The sequence below is a fragment of the Loxodonta africana genome, chromosome 11 (genome assembly GCF_030014295.1).
Source record: "Loxodonta africana isolate mLoxAfr1 chromosome 11, mLoxAfr1.hap2, whole genome shotgun sequence".
NCBI classification, from domain to species: Eukaryota; Metazoa; Chordata; class Mammalia; order Proboscidea; family Elephantidae; genus Loxodonta; species Loxodonta africana.
Genome location: NC_087352.1, coordinates 29742337 through 29765832, shown reverse-complemented (window position 1 = coordinate 29765832; position 23496 = coordinate 29742337). Strand labels below are relative to the sequence as shown.

Here is a 23496-nt window from a genome sequence, read left to right as displayed (position 1 = left end):
GGAGCAGTCAGGAGGCATCCCAGCTCCTCCAGGCCAGGTACCATCAGTGGAGGCCAAGGGAACCCAGCAGAAAGGAGGAACTCCCTCCACACAGGTGTTAGCCAAGTCCACGGGAACCTGGACTGTACCCCACCTGGCCTGATGAGGAGTGCCCCTTTCCCCCCAGGAGGGTGTCAGGGAGTCTGCTGAACCTTCCTGTTGCCATGAGAGCAAGAGTCCCAACATGTGACTGAATCGTCCAGGTTTTGATCAAAAAGCCCTCATAGTACCACAAACTAAGAAAACCTCAATTCGAATGAGGAAAGACAGTCAGCATGAGGATGGCGTGACACAAGGCTTCTGGAGTACACACCTCTCATGGAGCTTTGTGTTTGATTCCAAGAAACTTGGCAGGCATTTATTCAAGGCATATAGATCATAACCACAGGAAAGGGGCTAAATATAATTTTATAAAAGGCAAAAATTGTAAAACTGACAAGCATCCCTGATAGTAGCTGCTCTTTCAAATTTAGAAAACTTTCACATCATACCCGCTCTTTTAGGATGGTTTATGGAAACAATCTCTAAAATGGTGGTGATGTTAGTTGTCGTCAAGCTGGCTCCGGTTCATGGCCACGCCGCACATACAACACAACAAAGTGTTGCCCAGTCCTGCCAGCCTCATGACTGTTGGAATCTCTGAGATAGTCATTGTAAACTTCAGGTATTGCCTTTTATTTTAAAAGAGTCTCTGTGTCCTATTGAAAGGCGTAAGTCAGGTAACTATCTGGCTTTTAACATTAATCCTAATTTACAAGGGGTCTTAGATATATGAGAACACTTTGTATTGTGTTTTCAGTATCATGTGTAGCAAAGAAAACAAAAAAAGTAGTTAATATTTTGTGAGTGTTTTGTAACTGTGTTAAAAATCCAAGATTTTTTTGTTTGTTTGTTTGTTTTTTGCTATTGGTTGCTTTTATAACTGGCGGTGTTCACACTGTTAGCTACATCAGCACTGGCGGCTGACCTAAAGGAAAGCACATTCATGACAGGACAGGATGCACGTGTTCATGAGGTATTTAAACTGCCCAGTGTTGTTTTCTTCTACGAAGCAGGTGAAGTAAAAATCATACTTTCATATTGTTTAGGTTCTCCCTTCAGAGTCATAAAATGTGTAAAATTTTGAACTCGTGTTATTTTTAATGTGAAAACTCACCAGGTTTTTGGAATATATAATCTCTGAATGCCGCTGTAGTCGCGATTTAACTTCACTGCATTTGGTTGTATATCTTTCTGGTATTGCATTTGAAACCATGAAATCTCATAAAACTGAAGTACTCATGGTCATCTCATAAATTGCCTTTCCTTCCATACCAGCTGAATTAGCCTTGCCTGCCCTCAAGCTCGCATTAAATTTTGGCCCAGATTCACTGACATCCTAAGGAGTAGCCACTTTGATAGGTGAGAAGCCAGCATTCAGTGAGTTCACTGACACAGCTCACTCTAGAAACCAGCTGAAGAAGAAATGCCTTCTCTTTCACAGACCTCATCCCTGTGTGCACGTGGACTAGTCCACACACAGGCAACCTCTCCTGGTTCTAAGTGACACAAACACATGCTAAGGGTTAAAAACGCCTGGGGTATCTGTGTCTCTTTCTCTATGCAATTAAAAATACTTAATTTTACAAAAGTAGTTTTTTTTTTTATTGATAGACACTAATTCTGGGCTGTTTGATGTCTTAGTAATGCTGCATATTGTAATTAAAAGATCGTGAGTCAGTTTTCCAGTTTTACGCCTATCTCTTTCAGAACAGGCAAAAATTGCTTCTGTACCAAGTAACGTATCCGAGCTGAGAGGCAGACAGGAGGCTTTCTTCACTCAGCTGGAATTCTTCACACGATCAAAAGTGACTGAAGTGAACTGGACACTCCAAAATGTTCTGCCCCTCACTCTTAAGATGAAAAGAGTAGCAAAGAAAGTCTTAAAGATACTTTGTATTACGTATCTTGAATGTTCTGGGGCATAGTCAGAGATGTGAAGAAGTTCCCCTCATTGATGTGAAATATACACAATGTAAAATTTTCATCTTCTTTTGTCTACTAGTCCTGTTAATTCCTCTCTTGGTGTTGCTGATGTTCTTCTTCTAGGGACCCTGACCCAGAATGAGATGGTCTTTAAGCGTCTCCACCTGGGCACTGTGTCTTACGGGACCGACACAATGGATGAGATCCAAAACCATGTCATCGTGTCTTACTCACAGGTGAGGAACTGGTTGGCCTCCAAACACATCCTTTTTTCAACACAACTCAGTGCCATTGATGTAAACTGAGCTTATTACATACTCACCTGTCAATTACCAAGTTTCTTTATTTTCTTAAGCATGTTGTTGTTGTGTGCCATTAAGTCAGTTCCAACTCATGGCAACTGTGTATGACAGAGTAGGTCTGCCCCATAGGGTTTAATCATCATTCTGATGATATACAGAGGTAGTCCAGATTAGCTCTTGGATTAATTTTAAATAAATATTTCTACATTACTACATCATACATGAAGAAAGCATAAAGTCATTAAAAAGACAGGAAAGAAAGAAAAGACCAAAATGGGTGTTAGAAGAGACTCTGAAACTTGCTCTTGAACAGAGTAGCTAAAGCGAATGGAAGAAATGATGAAGTAAAAGAGCTGAACAGAAAATTTTAAAGGGCGGCTTGAGAAGATAAAGTATTATAATGAGATATGCAAAGACCTGGAGTTAGAAAACCCAAAGTAAAGAACATGCAAAACCAGAAGCGAAGAACATGCTTGGCATTTCTCAAGCTGAAAGAACTGAAGAAAAAAATTCAAGCCTTGAGTTGCAATTTTGAAGGATTCTATGGGCAAAATATTGAATGATGCAGGAAGCATCAAGAGAAGATGGAAGGAATACACAGAGTCACTGTACCAAAAAGAATTGGTCAGCGTTCAACTGTTTCCAGAGGTAGCATATGATCAGGAATCGATAGTACTGAAGGAAGAATCCAAGCTGCACTGAAGGCACTGGCAAAAACAAGGCTTCAGGAATTGACAGAATACGAACTGAGATGTTTCAGCAAACGGATGCGTTGCTGGAGTTGCTCACTCCTCTATGCCAAGAAATTTGGAAGACAGCTACCTGGCCAACCAACTGGAAGAGATCCACATCTGTACCCACTCCAAAGAAAGATGATCCAACAGAATTTAGAAATTATCGAACAATATCATTAATTTCATATGCAAGTAAAATTTTGCTAAAGATAATTAAAAAACAGTTGCAGAGTACATTGACAGGAAACTGCCAGAAATTCAAGCCAGATTCAGAAGAGGATGTGAAAAGAGAGATCTCATTGCTTTTGTCAAATGGGTCTTGACTAAAAGTAGAGAACACCAGAGAGATGTTTACCTGTGTTTTATTTACTATGCAAAAGCATTCGACTGTGTGAATCATAACAAATTATGGATAACAGTGTGAAGAATGGGAATTCCAGAATACGTAATTGTGCTCTTGTGGAATCTGTGCATACACCAAGAGGCAGTTGTTCAAACAGAACAAGGGGATACTCCATGGTTTAAAATCAGGAAAGGCGTGTATCAGGCTTGTATCCTTTCACCGTACTTATTCAGTCTATATGCTGAGCAAATATAATCTGAGAAGCTGGACTATATGAAGAATGTGACATCAGGATTGGTGGAAGACTCATTAGCAACCTGAAAAGCAGGTGACACAACCTTGCTTACTGAAAATGAAGAGGACTTAAAGCACATACTGATGAAAATCAAAGACTACGGCCTTCGGTATGGATTACACCTTAACATAAAGAAAATGAAAATCCTTACAACTGGACCAATAAGCAACATCACGATAAACAGAGAAAATATTCAAGTTGTCAAGGATTTCATTTTACTTGAATCTACAATCAAGGCCCATGGAAGCAGCAGTAAAGAAATCAAATGGCTTATTGCATTGGGCAAATGTGCTGCAAGACTTCTTTAAAAGTGTTAAAAAGCAAATATGTCACTCTGAGGACTAAGGTGCGCCTGAACCAAGGCATGGTGTTTTCATTCGCCTCACGTGTATGCAAAAGCTGGACAATAAACAAGGAAGACTGAAGAATTGATACCTTTGAGTTATGGTACTGGCAGAGAATACTGAATATACCATGGACTGGCAGAAGAATGAACAAATCTGTCTTGGAAGAAATAAGCCAGGACATTCCTTAGAAGTAAGAATGGCAAGACTTTGTCTCATGTACTTCAGACATGTTATCAGGAGGGACCAGTCCTTGGAGAAAGACATCAAGCTTGGTAAAGCAGAGGGTCATCGAAAACGGAAGGCCCTTAGTGAGATGGATTGACAATAACGGGCTCAGTCATAACAATTGATTTTGCGGATGGCGCAGGACCAGGCAGTGTTTAATTCTGTAGTACGTAGGGTAACTATGTTGTTGTTAAGTGCTGTTCAGTCAGTTCTGATTCATCGTGACCCTGTGTACAACAGAACAAAATACTGCCCAGTCCCGTGTCATCCTTACAGTCATTGCTATGTTTGAGCCCATTGTTGCAGCCACTGTGTCAATCCATCTCACTGAGGGCCTTCCTCTTTTTTCGCTGACCTCCTACTTTACCAAGCATGATGTCCTTCTCCATGAGACGAAGTCTCACCATCCTTGCTTCTAAGGAGCATTCTGGCTGTACTTCTTCCGAGACAGATTTGTTCATTCTTCTGGTAGTCCATGGTATATTCTGTATCCGTTGCCAACACCATAATTCAAAGGCATCAATTCTTCTTCAGTTTTCCTTATTCATTGTCCAGCTTTCAAATGCGTATGAGGTGATTGAAAATACCATGACTTGGGTCAAGTGAGCCTTAGTCCTGAAAGTGACATCTTTGCTTTTTTAAACACTTCAAAGAGGTCTTTGCAGCAGATTTGCCCAGTGCAGTGTATCATTTGATGTCTTGATTGCTGTTTCCATGGGTGTTAATTGTAGATCCAGGTAAAACAAAATCCTTGACAACTTCATTAGTTTCTCTGTTCATCGTAATGTTGCTTATTGGTCCAGTTGTGGGAATTTTTGTTTATGCTGGGGTGTAATCTATACTGAAGGCTGTGGTCTTTGATCCTGTAAAGGACACTAAATTACACTCTCCCTTTGCAATGTTTCCACTCTGACAGGACTCAAGTTGTATTTTTGAAGTTGTATTTTTTTTTTTAAACTTTCTCTTCTGTAGTGTCTAAAACAGAATTTGAGACCAGTCTGGTGCATGCTTTTTTCTTTATGAGTTGCTGTCAAATGAAAAAAATATATATATATATATATTTTTATTATCTGTAAATGTTTCTATACGCAGATATGCATGTACACCCACACAAGCAAACAACCAGTCCTGACTAATTTGGATGTGATATTCATTTAGCTGTACAGTTTTAATGTTAGAATATTTTGTCATCTGGAGTGTTTATCAACAGAAGAACAAATCTAAACAGGAAAAGCAGTAAGCCTTCCCTTCCGGTAATCTGTGTCTGGACTGAAATGGTACTGGGTGACATTTGTTCTTTTAAAAATTAATCTATATATTATCCATGAAAATGATTTTAATAGTTCCAAATAAGTTGTTATTTTACTAGAAAAAATAAAAAGCCGAAAAGATGAGTTACTAGATAAAAACAACAAGTATTTAACATCTAGTAAACAATAATTTTGACTAAAAGCCACCCTTAGGTGGTTAGACAGTAGGTTTATGTGAAATTGGCTTTAGTCATCGTTGTGTTCTGTTTTATTATTAAGATGACAAGAGTCTAGTAGGTCCACTGTAATGCAACACAAATCTTTTTTAACCTGATTATATTTTCCCACTGGAAGCATTTGGTGAGAGAGGACATAATCTTTAATAGGATTTGTGTGAAATTAAATTAGGCAAGCATCAATAAACATAACATAATTCAGAAGGACTAAAGCAGCTTAATTTATTTGTGCTGTAATGGTGTCAGCGTTAGCAGAATGCAGATGCCAAGGGTAAGAGCCTTCGCTAAGGAGCATGCCGGATGAGCAGTCAACCCCTTTATTAGGCAGCACTGTAATTTGATGGGCAGAGTGCTCACGGCTCAGTGGCTCTGCACCCGTCAGGAGAAGAGGCTTCCTTTCTAAGGAGGGGTGTCATGAACTGCTCTGAAGTTAGCTGCAAAATTGTTTGATGGGACTGTTGAGATCCATGGAGATTGTCATTTCATGCCATGCCCAAGAAGTCCTGCCCCGAAGCAGGAGGTTAGTAAGAATAAGCAGTCGGCGTCCGTGGGCAAGAGGGAGCCCCTCAGACACAACTGAGTCTGACGAGCACCAAGCACTAATGCTGTGCTGAGTGGGTAGTGGCTTTGAGGGAATGCTCTTGAAAATTTCGTCCTGTATTTTAGTGTTATGCCATTTCATGTACAGCATGTTTTAAGAAAGATAAAAGCAGTTGTGGGTATTCTGTTCCATTTTGTTCTGTAGTTTAATATGTTTTTAGAAGTAATAAATAAACAGAAATTATTAAGGACTTAGGAAAATAAATGTCATGGTTAAAGTGAGCCTGGTGAAAGGAGATTTCCAAGCTTTTCACTGCTATAGCAAATGTTTTGGTGTATTTGACAACCTGGAAATATCAAAGGATTTCACAGCACTAAAAAAAAAAAAAAAGTAAAAAGTAACATATTAATACATGCTTCGTAGGAAATAATCAGAATCAGATAATCCAATCAAACTACTTTTCTTATCTTTAGCTACTTAGCTTTTTAAAAATAATGTACGTTAATAATTCCAATATCTCTGCAGTTCTCTTTGCTTTATCTTTAGTTATGTGACATTACTTGTTTTAAAGACACAGTCTCAAGCAAGTGGAAACAATGCCAGTTCAACTCCACCAAGGAAGGCACAGTCTTCAGCTCCCAAAGTCAGAAAGAGTGTTAGCAGCCGAATTCATGAAGCTGTGAAGGCCATTGCCCTGTGTCACAATGTGACTCCTGTGTATGAGTCCCGAGCTGGGGGCACTGGGGAGACGGAGTACGCTGAGGTGGACCAGGACTTCAGCGACGAGAACCGCACCTACCAGGCCTCCAGCCCCGACGAGGTGAGTGGGCCACTTCACAAGGAGTCTGTGCTGCCTCATTCTTTTCCAGACTAGAAAACTGGCCTGTGTTGTGTTTTCGTTTGGACTCCAGAGACATGAGAATAGTTCTTTGGAAGGGTGAATGAGATCTGACTGTGGCCTTTAACGTAGCTTCAGCTGTAGGCCACACCACCTGGTGTCTGAGCACTTGGACTGAGACGTCAGGGGATCCACACATCCCCAACAGCTCTGAGTGGTTACAGGAAACGAGGAAAAACGTTAGACAGGTCAGCTGATCTCACAAGCTTAGTTTGTGACCAAGTCAAATTTTTAGTAAGTCTCCTCAGACTGGGGGCTGTTACTACAGGATACATCATCCAGCTTTTTCTTAGCTCAAAATGAGTTATCAGGTTTGCTTATTAAATTTCCAGTTAGTTTGCCAGAATTTTGATCTGATGTATTTATTTCAAAAGAGAATTGGGATGTAAATAATTTCCAAAATCTCTGTAAGGCAGAAATGGTAAACTAGTTGGAATCGACTTAACAGCAATGAGTTTGGTTTTGGTTTAGTCATTTCTAACTTTATGTGTTTTGATTTTTAGATTGGTAAAATCCGTTATTAAATTAATTTGTCAGTGGCTGCACAGTTTTAGTATATTTTATAGACACTTTTCTCATGTGCACGAGCCCTGGTTGCACAGTGGTTAAAAGAGGTCGGCTGTAACCAAAAGATCAGTGGTTTGAACCCATGAGCTGTTCTAAGGGAGAATGATGTGGCAGTCTGCTTCCGTGAAGATTTACTTACAACCTTGGAAACCCTGTGGGGCAGTTCTACGCTGTCCTATAGGGTTGCTATGAGTCAAAATCAACTTGACAGCGAGTTCGGTTTGGGGTTTGGTGGCGCAGCGGTTAAGTGCTGCAACCTTTCGGTTAGCAGCTTGAAGTCACCCAGCGGCTCCACAGGAGAAAGACGTGGCGATCTGCTTCTGTAAATATCACAGCTTAGGGTACCCTATAGGATAGTTCTGCCCTGTCACATGGGGTCACTATGAGTCTAAATCGACTCAGCAGCACCTAACAACAGCAGCAAGATAATTATAATCAAAAGTCAGATAATAGTATGCATTGGTGGAGTTGTGGAGAAATTAGAACCCTCATATATTGCTTATGAGAATGTAAAATGGCACAGCCTCTTTGGAAAACAGTCTGGCAGTTCTTCAAGTGGTTACCGTGTGATCCAGCAGTTGCACTCCTAGGTACCCGTGACAAATAAAAACATATATCCACACAAAACTTGTACTTTAGTCATTATTGCCCAAAGCTGGAAACAACTCAGATATCCTTCAGCTGATGAATAGATAAATAAAATATGGTATATCCATACAATGGAATATTATTTGGAAATAAAGAATGACGTTCTGATACATGCTACAACATGAATGAACCTTGAAACGTTATGCGGAGTGAAAGAAGCCAGACACAAATGACCGCACGCTGCCTGATTCCAGTTATAGGAAATGTCCACAACAGGCAAATCACTAGAGACAGAGGTCAATTAGTCATTGCTCAGGGCTGGGGGAGATGGAGATTGGGGTGATTGCTAAAGAGTATGGAGTTACTCTTTGGGGGAAAGAAATGTTTTAGAATTGATAGTGGTGATGGTCGCACAACTCTGACTACTGTATACTAAAAACCATTGAATTGCTCACTTTAAATGGGTGAATTGTATGACGTGTAGATTATGTCTCAATAAAACTGTCCGTAAAAAAGATGCAAAGTGAGTACAGACAGCACGAATGTAGAGTGAGTACATATTTTAAGATGTATGCCAGAGACCAAGGAAAGTCACAGGTTTCAACTCTGAAAATTGAATCCAGGAAAGTACTACTTCAGTTTCTTAAGATATGGATAAAAAAAAAAAGGAAGCTGCTAAATTCTAATCTGCAAATAATAGCAATATAGACAAAAATGTACTGCACTGTGTTATTGGTAGCAGATGGGAGTGGAGGCCACGGGAGGGTGTGGAGGTGGAGGGAGGAGTAAGGAGAAGAACAAGAAGGCACAACAGCTAACGCATCTCTAGCAATATATTTTGTAATGAAGAGTAAAGCCCTTGCCATAAAAAATGCACAGTTAGGGATGAATACATCAGTAAAGGTAAGGAATTACGGGTGCTATTATAATGTCCAGTATAACATCTGAAACTTAGTGAGTTCACCCCTATTTAGCTAATTAAGTCAGAGATACAGCTATTAAGATGTAAGGAAACATGCAGCCCATGGAGGAGAGAGATGTCTGACAGGCACAGAGGAGCCTCACATTCCCGACCATGGCGGAGGTCCCCTGGATGCAGTAAAGTTGTCACAGCACTGCCCACAGCCGCATCTCCCATAGCCGTCTCTCCCCAAAGATGTGTCTCCCCACAGATGTATTTCCCACAGTCACGTCCCCCATCTCTCCCCACAGATGTATCTCCCACAGTCGTGCCTCCCCACAGACATGTCTCCCACAGCCATGTCCCTCACAGCTGTGTCTCTCCACATCTGCGTCTCCCCCAGCCGTGTCCCCCACAGCTGTGTCTCCCCACATCTGCATCTCCCACAGCCGTGTCTCTCCATAGTTGTGTCTCCTAGAACAGCTGGCACTACCTGTCCATGAAGGTTGGTTTGAATATGTCCTGACTTAGCACAGGTTCCCCAGAAAGTGGGAAGAAGCGATATTTCCCACACGGGCTGTGCCTGTCCTGTCTGCAGAGCCGGAGACCACTCCTGGGAGCTAGAGATTGACGTGCGGGCAAGACCCCGTACTCCTGAGTGTTCACAGAAGATGGTAATGAAATTGTGCTGAAGGCTGAAGTACCTTCTTGTGAGTCACATTCTGCTGCCCTCTTTTTCAGGAATGCTACATTCAGGAATGTAGCCTAGCAAACAGGTCTAGTGCAGTGTTGGGAATCGTTGAGAGGCTGCAGAACATAAGCTAGCCATAGTACAGAGGGAAGAAAGCTTTGGGAAATGTGGAAACCCACACTCCATTCTTTCCACAGGCCTTTGCTGTCAGTCTGCTGCTGCTTAAACTGCTTAGTCATCAGACAAGATTTTTAAGACCCTTTTCGTTGTCACTGTTGTTATGTTTTATAGACTCTGCTGACCAATAAATGTGTAAAAATCTCCTGTAGCCAAACCTAGGGGGGAACACATAATTTGGTCCTCAGAAGCAGATTTGGAGATCTCTCACTGAAGAGAAGAGTTGTTAGGATTTAGAAATTGCCATCTTGTTAGCATTCCGGCGCTGGCTTTGAGAACAAACACAGGTTGTTTGTATCCGCTCTCTGAAAGAAGATGAGCCACGATGCTTTTTCTTAGAAAGAAAGGGTTGAACATGTTGGTTTTTATTTGTAGCATCCTAGAAACTGTCAGAAAATCCATGTGATTATATACTGAAAAATAATTTTTTCCCAACCATAATCACAGGAAACGTAGACATGGATTTTTCCTGAGAAAAAATTATTGGAAGTTTTAAAAATATTATATCATGTATTTACCTAATATTACTTGCCAAAAATCAATACAACTTTTACTGAAAGTGCTTAGGATCTCTTGTCATTAAAATTTTATAAAAATCCTAACACTTTTTATATCTTACATTAGGAATTCACTGTAAAGATTTCATTGTTTCAGAGATTGCTAAGAACTGAAACTGTAGCATAGAAACTGATAATCTTATATATATATATTTTTTACCTGTAAAATTTCTTTATTCTTTGGAAATTGGACAACAGTTAATAGTGGAACATTAAATAACCTTAAAAAAAAAATTCCCAGCACGTATTTTAAATCTGAAAGTGAAAAGAATAGACTTTGTCATAATTTTTAAGGAGCTCTATTGATGCAATGTTTGCAAATCCCCAAAGCCTAAGGAAAATAATCCACACGGTTCATTATTTAGCTTATTGAACTTTGCTGCAGTTAGGTTGATGGATGATGGCAATGTTTCCCAACCACCAAAGTGCCATTTTAAAAGCATTTTTTATTGAATAAAGTACTTAGAGTATTGCACTCTGGAGCTTTATATAAGGAAATGGTTCAATTGATGTTTTCTGTTTAACCTCAGCTCTGACCTATCACAGCATGTATGGTTGGTAAGCAGCATTATCATGTGAGCCTTGGCTAGTCGTATGCCTGCCTGTCAGCCCTGCACTCCCATCCTCCGTGCAGGGGCCATGTTGTCAGGCAAGGCCCTGTTGTCATCAGGCAGGCTGTGTCACCGTATTGTTGTCAGGAGGGCCGTGTCAACTGTTTTGTGGTCAGGCAGGCTGTGTTGTCATCAGATGGGCTCCCTAGTGGTTGACCCCTAATGGTACAATTGCTCTTCACAGTGTAAGCAGCTTAGGTTTTCATTTTCCTCACTTACCTGCGCAGGTGCACCCATGAAGGTTTATGTGTAATAGAGGACTGGGGAATTAGAATTAACTTTAAATCCTTAAAGGTCACATGCAGGTGCCAAGATAACATTTCTGCAGGGATGTGTCATATATGGTGTTTGGTGGCACTTTGAGTGTGGAGCATTGTGGTGATGCCTACGTGTCAGTGACTGATTTCGCATTCATAAAGTAGAGCCTGATTATGCCCACTTATTGTTTCTTATGATGACTGATCAATATTTCATTTTCTCTAGGAGAGTAGGAAGTTTGGCTTGCCTCTCCCTTTGTCTCCATAGGCTGGGCATAGCAAACCCTAGCTTAGCGGGCACTCAGCTTTCATGGAAGATTCACAGACAGACTGAAAGCCTGGTCCTGCTCATTTGTGATGAGTGGGCACTCAGGGCATTGCAGAAAGCTGAAACTAACCTGATGTCGTAGACAATCAAAAGAATATGAGCTAAGTTGGTAGACTACTCAGGCACGCAGGTCACAGATACCTCCCACGACTTCCAGCCTCTCTTGGTCCAAAAAGATTGATTGACCCTGATTCTTAATGACCCCTGTAAACTAGCTGTTTATCTGTTACATTCTTTCCCATCCATGGTCACAGTCTCTCACACAGGTAAATTCTGTGTTTAGATGCTACTTCAAGGTGTGGGGAGCATCACCTCCACACTCAGCTGAAATTAATGACAAACCACAGCTGATTGCTCAAAAATAGAGTGGTATGTCCTTAATGGTGTTGGTTTTGGGTTTACAGAAGGAGGCTGTAATGGATGCAGCGTGCTGTACTTTTTAATTCATTTTATTGTGTGTGCCCATTGGAGCGAGACTAATTGTGGTGTCTGTCGATCTATTTGTGAGGGGCTGATCATGCACATGACACAAGCCTTCACTCTGGCCTTCCAGACCAATGGCAAGCAAGTGCTGCACAGCTGTCCCAGATATCAACTGGCAGTCTGTCCACATGATCCAAGTGCATCTCCTGTGAATAATTCTGTTATAACAGTGATTGTGGTAACCCAGTCAAAAATGATGAACTGTCAGTGATTAAATTGTGTTGTACAGAGTACGTGGTGAGAACTGAATCCTTAGGTGTAACGCAGAGCTGTGTGTGTTGTTGCTGATGTGATCAAGGAAATTTCTCCCCAGCTTTCCAACAATAATTGCACCCAAATTTCTGAAAATCCTCGATAATGGAATCATAGAAGGAAATTGGTAACAAAACCTGGCCCATTTTATGTTGCCTTTCACATGTCGTGACTCGTAGATGTTCCCTCCCGAGCTCATGCTTCCAGGAAACGTGTGGACGTGTGAGTGAGCGGCCGTGCAGGTGTCATCAGTGTGTTGCCAAGGGGCTTGTGGATGAGATTTAGTTCAGGCACCCCCAGTATACTTTTTACATTCACATTTTATTTTTTTACTGCATTATTATTGCACTAATCACGTGATTATTTAGGAACTTGTAAAGGCTCAGTAATGAGAGAAATTGTCATATGCAATGCACTAAGCCTTTAAATTCGGGGCTGTCTTTTTACATTTCAGAGAAAGCCGTCCTGGGGTTGTTTCCTGTTACATGTCCAGACCATCTTCCATATTAACCTGCCAGCACATGGCAATGTCTCATACCCCACTCTCCCGCTTCCCAGTCGAATACTGATGAAACTGCCCAGAGAGACACAGCGCGGCAGTCACACCAGCATCTCTGTCTCACCAAAGAGCGAGTAACTAAGCACAAGGAGCCCAGCTCTGTGGTAGGCGATGGACAGAGATGTGCTTCCTAGGACACCTGTGTCTCACAGGAAGTGTCCGGGGTCCCAGCTCTGTGGTGGACAGAGACGTGCGTGCTAGGACGCCTGTGCCTCACAGCTTGTGTCTGAGGAAAGTAGGACGAGGGCTCGTTCCAACTCTTCGCCCCCTCTCCTCAACATGAGGTACACTGACCTGGAAAGTGAGCTGCCGGGTGTGTACTTCTTCCTAGGTGTACTTACCTGAGTGCCTGCCCCTTCCCAGCTTCCTGTGATCAAGGAACCTTTTGGAGGCTTAACGGTTAAGCAAGACAGGAGGAGGAAGCCTTGGCCTGGGGAAGAGTCATGAGGGGGCTCCAGGGTAGCAGGCGGGGTCACTGAAAGTCCAGCCCCACCAGGAGAGGTAGAAGGGCCCGCATGAGGTTCCAGCAGGCAGAGGTGTGTTCACACACTCAGTCAGTGGTGTGTCACCTTCTCAGCTCCCTGACCATCAACTCAGACCAGGTGGCCAGATATCCTCCTACTGGGCACCGTATTGTTAATTGTTTTAAAATCCGTAGCAAGTTTTAAAAGCTTATTCTTAAAGTTCTTTCTTAAATGAATCAAGGTTTTCTCCTATGATTAGCCTATCAGTTTGTTTGCTGTCTTGTTCTATGTCAATAACATGTTTTTACCCCCTTTGAGATGATCTTTTTACTACAAAGATGTAGTTTTTTTAAAATTGTGGTACAAATATACATAACAAAACATTTGCCAATTCGACAACTTTTATCTGTATAATTCAGTGACATTGATTCCATTCTTTTTCTTGTGTAACCATTATCACTGTCCTTTTCCAGATTATTCTACCACAAATACTCTTTTTATAATTCATAAAATGTGTTATTTAACTCCTCTGAACTGTGCAGTTTTGAGGAAGGATTTTTATGAATTTCCCAGCCCTGGACTTGGTCTTCAGAAACACCAACAGCAATGCATCGTATGTGTTAGGTTTCCTTATTTGCATAAGGGGGGGGGTTGTTAGGCTTAGTCCATTTCTGTCCATCCATTTTTATAATCGTGTTTTTGATTGTTGGAAGCTCTGTCCCAGTCTTTGCAGTGCTGGAACGTCACTGGGCAGCCTGGCTCTAAAGCAGGAGCAGGAGCTTAGTCTGGGAGGTGGTTTTGTCTACCTCTCCCTGTGCAGTCTTCAGGGGAACTCCCACCTTTTAGCACTAATCACCTGAAGAATTTTATCACACTTTCTAGTGGTAGTGTTCATCTTATATTCCTGGGGAGCTTACATGCTTTAAATATATATAAAACCGAACCAAAACCAAACCCAGTGCCGTCGAGTCGATTCCAACTCATAGCGACCCTATAGGACAGAGTAGAACTGCCCCATAGAGTTTCCAAGGAGCGCCTGGTGGATTCAAACTGCCGACCCTTTGGTTAGCAGCCGTAGCACTTAACTACTACACCATTAGGGTTTCCCTAAATATATATATGTGTATATATGTATCTTTTTCTTTAATTGCGTAAACATCTTTAGGAAGAAAATAAAGTCAAGCTGCCAATCCCTTTGGAATGTTCTCTCCTTTTAATTTGTTCCACATCAGTAGATGTGAGTTATTGCTGAGAGCCTTTAAGAAGAGAACCACTAGTATAATTCAAATATGAAAGTATAAAATGTTCATGTGAGTGAGCTCCTTCACCTAGTTAAATCCCAGTTACAAACAAAGAAATGAGATATTAAAACTGAAAACCATACTAGAAAATCAGCATATATATATACAGTAGAATTCCATTGTACCTTTGATGAATCTAAATTGGTCCAGCTTGGGTTAGGAAAACCAGGTTCGTATGTATGACTAGATAAACAGGTATGAGTTCAGCAGCGATAGTCTAAAAGTACTGCATAGCCTCATCCAGAGTATTCACCTGTAGTTATTGGTTTTAAGCCCAATTCCAGAAGTGCTTAACTTTATACTGCCTTTTGCCGTCGACTCTGACTCATACCTTCCCAGTAGAACAGAGTAGAACTGCCCCATAGGATTTCCAAGGCTGTAAATCTTTACGGAAGCAGACTGCCATACCTTCCACCGAACTGCTGGTGTGTTTGAACTGCTGACCTTTTGGTTAGCAGGCAAGCACTTAACTGCTGCTGCGCCACCAGGGCTCCTTAATTTTATACCACCAAAACGATTCTGTCCAACACTAAGCACATTGCATTAGAGCAGTAATTAAAGCATCTTTCTCATGTGGAAAATCTGAATGCTCTTTTATATGGTTGGCATTATATAGAGAGTTAATCCTCAGAATGATTACTGATTAAAAACAATTGTCTGGAATGCCGGGCAAGGTATAAGAAGCTAAACTGAATTTTGTTGTAAGCTGCTATCTCAAATGGGTTGTGAAACGAAGCATAAACTAAATAATACACAGATGTGAGTCACCAAATATAGAATGCTGAACTCGTGACGCAGCGAGACACCAATGAGATGATAGGGTGTTAGCAGGAAGATACAATTTACAGGTCAAAACGTAATAGTAACCTTTCACTGCACAAATTGAAAATTAACCTTGGGAGGATTGGCTCATTTGCAGTTTATAGAGAAGTTTTATTGGGAAAAATTGTATAGAGTTCCACTTTCATTTTACATTTCAAATGCTGGTGTAAAAATGCTAATTTGTCCCCCCTAGATGTTATCCCTTGTATTGATGTCCACATGTCTTTTTTTAGTATATAATTTAGAGCATATTGCTAGTGCTCTAAATTATAGCGCTGTATTATCTGTGGCATGATTTTAGAATCTCCGTATACCTCAGTATCTTAGTAACACACTGGAAGTTAGGCAGTGAGAGCTCTAATTTGGGTCTTCCCAGTGACTCACGAACATTTGACACGTGTACGTGTCCTTGGTAAAAGTAATCTAACCCCGAGGCTAGAACCAGAATCCCAGTATCAGGAGTGCTAATGCACATTCCTATCGCTGCATAGCAAACCACCCTGACATTAGTGATACAGACATTTTAATATGCTCATGGGTTGTTGAGTTGGGAGCTGGGACGAGGAACAGTAAGGTGGCTTGTGTCTGGGCCTCGGCCAAGCAGACTTCAGTGCTGGAAGGCTGCCAGAGACGGGCTGGAATCCTTAGAGAAGTCTCCTGTTAGGAGTTTCACATCAGTGCTGGTGGCTACCAGGGCCTCAGCTGGGCTTCCTCAGAGCACGAGGGGATGAAGTGATCACCTGACCGGCCCTCTGTCCCATGAAGCCTCTTGTCCTCCTGCCACTGTTGGGTTCTAGAATCTGCTCTTCACCATGTGATGCTCCTCTGCTTTGTCATGTTTTAACTAAGCAATCTCTTATAAGATAATGTTTTTAAAGACAGATTGAATTTTTTTAGAAAACACTGTCATAAAAATAGTATTCATAAATTACTAAACTTTATAAATTATTCTTTCACTTAGTTAAAAATTTTTAACAAACACTAAATAACTGAACTAAGAATAGCTCCAACTCTTGAGTCCTGCCATGTACCTGGGAATTAGCTTGCATTGTCTCCATCCTAGAGCCCATCTGCAGGTGTGTCTCCTGCCTTCCAGCACGGAATGTGGGCCTCAGATGAGGGAAGAGCTTGATCATGAAGCCACCCGCTGATCTCGCTGACAAAGCCAGGCCTAGAGCCAGCCCACCCTTCCTCTTAGTGGTTTTGTCTCCTAAAACTCAAGGATCACACGGGCACACATTGGCAGTTAATTTCTGTTTTGTAGAAAATCATGATAAACATGAAAGAGTCAGACAGCTCACTCTCAAATGGAATTTGTGGAACCAGGAGTGGAAGAAACTCAAGAAGTCGCTAATGTGTCTCCAGGGCTGATTGGTGTGTGAAAACCTTGGGCTCACAAGTTGTTCACATGCAGGGCGGCGAGAATCTTAGGGTCAGCGGTGGCCTGTTTTAAAAATAAGATCAAAGGATGTTTTGTTATGTTCTTTTTGTTCGCCTGCAGAAATGTTCAAAAGGGTACTCGGCACTGCTACAAAGCCAAGTTCTCAGTGCTGTGAGTTCTCTTAACTTTGTCTCAGCCTCCACAGAGCCTCCTCAAGGTGAGTGACCTCTCCGTGTTGCTGGTTTTCTCTAGGTGGCTCTCGTGCAATGGACAGAGAGTGTGGGCCTCACCCTGGTCAGCAGGGACCTGGCCTCTATGCAGCTGAAGACGCCCAGCGGACAGATTCTGACCTACCATGTCCTGCAGGTGTTCCCCTTCACATCGGAGAACAAACGCATGGGGATTGTCGTGAGGGTGAGTTCATTGCACACAGCCGTGCAGATCACTCATGGGGGTCACCGTCAGAGTTCACGGCATACAGCCCTGCGGCTTGCGCATGGGGGTTGTCTTCAGGGTGAGTTCACTGCACGCGGCCATGTGGTCTGCGCATGGGGGTGGCTCTCTGTTTCAGTATGCTAAATAAACTGAACTAACCAAATCAAATCCATTGCCGTCAAGTTGATTCCAACTCATAGCAACCCCATAGGACAGAGTAAAACTGCCCCATAGGGTTTCCAAGAAGCAGCTGGTGGATTCAAACTGCCAGCCTTTTGGTTAGCTGAGCTCTTGACCACTATGCCAACTAAACTCCCTGCTCCTTCAGTACATTAAACTGACACAAAGTTTCCCAAAAGAGAAGTTAAAGTCACATATTTACTCAATTGCAGGGTTTTTTTTGTTTGTTTTATGAAATCTAAACTAATAATTTATGATGGAGAAGCTAGTGAGCGTGCTGGGAGTGATAACAGTGTGAACAGGTCTCCTGGGAACATTAAAAAAAAAAAAAAAAGTGAACAGGTCTCCTGGGAACATTAGGGCAGAGTAAATAAAGGTGGTAGCTGTTAATTTTTGAAATCAGCTGTTCTGTTTTCTTTGGCTTATTTCAGCAGTAGCATGCCAAAGAGTTTCACAATGCTTTATGACAATAAAGCTGTGGAAATATACCCTATTAAGCTTTTTTTTTTTTTTTTTTTAGCAAATACCAAAATACACCTTGAAAGTTGGCTAAACAAAGACCCACCAAGTCTAGCTGAGAGGATTGAGGGGACAGACACCTGTCTATATGGTGCCTAGGTCATAGACAGAGTAGACTTGATCCAAGCAGCTGCACCTCATACTCCAGGCTGACGTCCTGGTCCTCACCTGCTCTGTGTCCACATAAGATGCCAGGGAAACCACCAGGGGAGCAGCTCCAGGACAGCTTTCTGGGTACAAGGAGCCATGCCACCTGACTGCACCTGCCTTTGTTTTCACGCTGCCCCAGGATGAATCCACGGCCGAAATCACGTTTTACATGAAGGGAGCCGATGTCGCCATGTCCACTATTGTCCAGTACAATGATTGGCTGGAAGAGGAGGTAAGATAAGTCCTTAGCATTGTACTAAAATGTGTTTCCTCAGTTCGATGAGCTTGTTGTTTTTAGGTGCCATCGAGTTGGTTCCGACTCATAGTGACCCTGTGCACAACAGAAGGAAACATCATTGTGTCAGACCATCTCGTTGAGGGTCTTCCTCTTTCTTGCTGACCCTCTACTTTACCAAGCGTGATATCCTTCTCCAGGACATTATCCTTCCTGATAACATGTCCAAAGTATGTAAGATGTAGTCTCGCTATCCTTGCTTCTAAGGAGCATTCTGGTTGTACTTCTTCCAAGACAGATTTGTTCGTTCTTTTTGGCAGTCCGTGGTATATTCAGTATTCTTCACCAGCACCACAATTCAAAGGTGTCAATTCTTTGGTCTTACTCTTTGTCCAGCTTTTGTATGCATATGAGGTGACTGAAAACGCCATGGCTTGAGTCAGGCTCACCTTAGTCCTCAAGGTGACATCTTTGCTTTTCAACACTTTAAAGAGGTCTTTTGCAGCGTATTTGGCCAGTGCAGTGCGTCTTTTGATTTTGTGACTGCTGCTTCCATGGGTGTTGATTGTGAGTGCAAGTAAAATGAAATCCTTGACAACCTCAGTCTTTTCTCCATTTGTCATGATGTTGCTTATTGGTCCAGTTGTGAGGATTTTTGTTTTCTTTATGTTGAGGTGCAATCCATACTGGAGGCTGTGGTTTTTGATCTTCATCAGTAAGTACTTCAAGTCCTCTTCACTTTCAGCAAGTAAAATTGTGTCCACCTGTATAACGCTGGTTGTTAATGAGTCTTCCTCCAATCCTGATGCCCCTTTCTTCTTCATATAGTCCAGTTTCTCGGATTATTTGCTCAGCATACAGATTGAATAGGTATGGTGAAAGGATACAACCCTGATGCACACCTTTCCTGACTTTAAACCATGCAGCATCCCTTGTTCTGTTCCATTGACTGCCTTTTGATCCATGTACAGATTCCTCATGAATGTGATTAAGTGTTCCAGAATTCCCATTCTTCACGATGTTATCCATTATTTGTTAGGATCCACAGAGCTGAATGCCTTAGTGTCGTCATTAAATCACAGGTAAACATCTTTCTGGTATTCTCTGCTTCCAATCAAGATTCATCTGACGTCAGCAATGATATCCCTGGTTCTACGTCTTCTTCGGTATCTGGCTTGAGTTTCTGGCAGTTCTCTGGCCATATACTGCTATAGGCACTTTTGAATGATCTGCAGCAGGATTCTACTTGTGTATGATATTAATGATATTGTTCGATAATTTCCACATTCAGTTGGATCACCTTTCCTGGAAATAGGCATAAATATGGATCTCTTCCAGTCAGTTGGCCAGGTAGCTGTCTTCCATATTTCTTGGCGTAAATGAGTGAGCACTTCCAGTGCTATATCCATTTGTTGAAGCATCTCAATTAGTATTCCATCATTTCCCAGAGTCTTGTTTTTTGCCAGTCCCTTCAGTGCAGTTGGACTTCTGCCTTCATTACCATCCATTCCTGATCATATGTTACCTCCTGAAATGGTTGAACATCTACGAATTCTTTTTCTTATAGTGACTCTGTGTATTCCTTTCATCTTCTTTTGATACTTCCTCTATCATTTAATATTTTCCACATAAAATCCTTCAGTAATACAACTGGAGGTTTGAATTTTCTTTAGTTCCTTCAGCTTGAGAAATGTTGAACATGTTCTTCCCTTTTGGTTTCTGTCTCCAGGTCTTTGCACATGTCATCATAATACTTTGTCTTCTCGAGCCACCCTTTGAAATCTTCAGTTCTTTTACTTCATCATTTTTTCCTTTTGCTTTAGCTACTCAATTTTCAAGAGCAAGTTTCAGAGTCTGTTCTGACATACATTTATGTCTTTTATTTCTCTCCTGTCTTTTAATGACCCCTTGCTTTCTTCATATATGATGTCTTTGATGTCATTCCACAACTCATCTGGTCTTCAGTCATTAGTGTTCAACGCATCAAATCTGTTCTTCAGATGGTCTCTATATTCAGGTGGAATATACTCAAGGTTGTACTTTGGCTTTCGTAGACTTGTTCTGATTTTCTTCAGTTTCAACTTGAACTTGCATTTGAGTGATGGCCTGATCCACAGTCAGCCCCTGGCCTTGTTCTGACCGATGATACTGAGCTTTTCCCTCATCTCTTTTGAGCAGATGACAGAAAAACAATATCCTTTTCCTAACCGTAGACACTAGTATCATTGGAATAAGTTGAGATATTGACATTTCAAACCAGGATACTAATACATTGCCAGACATGGCAGAATTTTCCACAGAGTTATTTGAAATGATTACAGTTCTTCTCAGTTTCGAAAGCAGAAATAATAGACATGTTTTTTAATAATAGTTTGCTTTCTATGTGAATAGTTACTATTTCTGTTTTTTGTGTGGATGCATGCAGATGTATTGAAGTGAGTCCTTATGAGGAATATCTTATACATAGTAGTGGGGAAATTGGAAGCATTACTAATCGTTAAATAATTTTGAAATCATATCAAGTATATAGCCAGTTATTTTTTTAATATGGTATTTATTTTGTAACTCAAGTCATAGTAGTTTAATCTAATGCTAATTTGTACACAAGATTCATTTTTTTTTAAAAAAAATAGCGAGTGTTATATTTATATCAATATCTACCTAAGCAAATATGATTTGTGTTTAGCCCATGAGGTCCTATTATGCCTCGTTTAAGCTTATGAATTGACAGAGAATTGGATTTCCAAGTAAAACTAAGATGATGGTTATTATCAGCATGACCCTCTGTGTGCACTGTTGCTGCTCTTGGGGCACCTTCTGAGGCATCGTGAGCAGTGCAGACGACACGGAGGCACAGTGCTCACCCCCGCCCCCATGTTCATAATGGTATTGGCAATATGAATCAATACCTCCTCCAGGGCGCTTTGATTTAATCAGGGACATGAATAAATTAAACTCCCGGAAGACCTAGTAAAATGCCATAAAAATTACTTTCAGTCATAATGACGTGCAATTAATTGTAAAATACTTGTTTAATTTATTTAGCTTTATGAGGTCAAATCAATAAGTGTCTCACAACAGACAAATAATGCCAGATTGTTTGTCACAAAGATAACTTTATTAAAAATGCTGTGTACATTTATTTTCTCAGCACTGTTTTCTTTACATGGAGAATCCTTTCGATCCTCCACCGATGTCTTTGCACAGATAAAAGAGTGGCTTGTGGTAATACCATTAGTCTGAAAGCCTCACACTTTGTAAGAGAAAGAGCGGCTTCTCAGAGCCTGGCACCCAGGGAGTCATTCTGTGTCTGCAAGCTCCCCAGAGTGGGGTGCTTGGACATAAGCATCTGTTCTCCAAATTTAAGAAAAAACAAAAACAAATAAGAAAACACTTCTTCCTCATCATGTAACAGAACGGGCCATTTTTTAAAAACCTGAGAGAGAAGAATATTCACCACAAGAAAACTTAACCGTTCGGGATGGGTGAGGTGTAGAGACAGTTGGCCTACTCATCTCTAAACACAAATGATGTCAGACCCTGGACACACAATTACAAATGAGACAAGTCATCAAAACTGCACACAGAGGGAAGGACCCAGGCCGCAGCCTTACTTCTGCGTAGCCCTGTGTCGTTCACAGCCACAGCCTCACTTCTGTGTAGATAGCCGTGTGTCCTTGGTAGCTGCAGCCTTGCTTCTACACAGCCCTGTGTCATTCACAGCTGCAGCCTTTCTTCTGTATAGATAGCCATGTCCTCAGCACCCAAGGCCAGTGTTACCTCCTGCAGTCCTGAGTGTCCTGGCCCCACCTCATTAGAAGCTCCCAGCTCCAGTTTGTGAGAAGTCCTTGGGATTTCAAGGAAGAAGTGGTCACCACTGTTTCCTCTGTTATCTACTCCAAATGCCAAAAAGCTTTCAAAGAGTTGTCAAGATTTGAAATAGCTCCTTTAGGGCATTTGAGAAGGATCCCTGGTGGCACAGTGGTTCAGCGCTTGGCTACTGAATGAAAGCTCAGTAGTTCAAAACCATCAGTCTCTCCACAGGAGAAAAGACCTGGCGATCTGCTTCCTTAAAGATCGTTATTGTTAGGTGCCGTTAAGTTGATGCTGACTCATAGTGACCCTACGTACAACAGAGTGAAATACTGCCTGGTCCTGTGCCAGTCTCACAATCCTTGCTGTGCTTGATGCAGCCACTGTGTCAATCCATCAGTTGAGAATCTTCCTCTCTTTTACTGACCCTCACTTTACCAAGCATTATGTCCTTCTCTAGGGACTGGTCCCTCCTGATAACATGTCCAAAGTACCTGAGAGGAATTCTTGCCATCTTCGCTTCTAAGGTGCATTCTGGGTGTACTTCTTCCAAGACAGATTTGTTCATTCTTCTGGCAGTCCATGGTATATTTAATATTATTCACCAGCACCATAACTCAAAGGCATCATTTCTTCTTTGGTCTTCCTTATTCATTACCCAGCTTTTGCATGCATCTGAGGTGATTGAAAATACCATGGATTGGGTCAGGTGCACCTTAGTCTTCAAAGTGACTTTTTTTTTTTTTTTTTAAACACTTCAAAGAAGTCTTCTGCAGCAAATTTGCCCAATCCAATACGTCATTTGATTTCTTGACTTCTGCTTCCATGGGTGTTGATTGTGGATGCAAGTAAAATGAAATCCTTGATAACCTCAGTCTTTTCTCTGTTTATCATGATGTTGCTTATTGGTCCATTTGTGAGGATTTTTGTTTCCCTTATGTTGTTCCATACTGAAGGCTGTGATCTTTGATCTTCATCAGTAAGTACTTCAAGTCCTCTTCACTTTCAGCAAGCAAGGTTGTGTCATCTGCATGTATAGGTTGTTAATGA

General features: G+C 41.5%; 1 protein-coding gene across 11 annotated transcripts in view; it reads left to right on the top strand.

Moving 5' to 3' along the window:
- Positions 1–23496, top strand: part of ATP9B (ATPase phospholipid transporting 9B (putative)) — a 243155-nt gene that overhangs the window by 194780 nt on the left and 24879 nt on the right. For all 11 annotated transcript variants that reach the window (XM_010586683.3, XM_064294374.1, XM_010586682.3 and 8 more), the window contains 4 exons: positions 2128–2240; positions 6849–7097; positions 17367–17528; positions 18538–18630. In XM_010586683.3, the coding sequence (XP_010584985.2) occupies positions 2128–2240; positions 6849–7097; positions 17367–17528; positions 18538–18630 (617 nt within the window). The remainder of the gene's footprint in view (positions 1–2127; positions 2241–6848; positions 7098–17366; positions 17529–18537; positions 18631–23496) is intronic.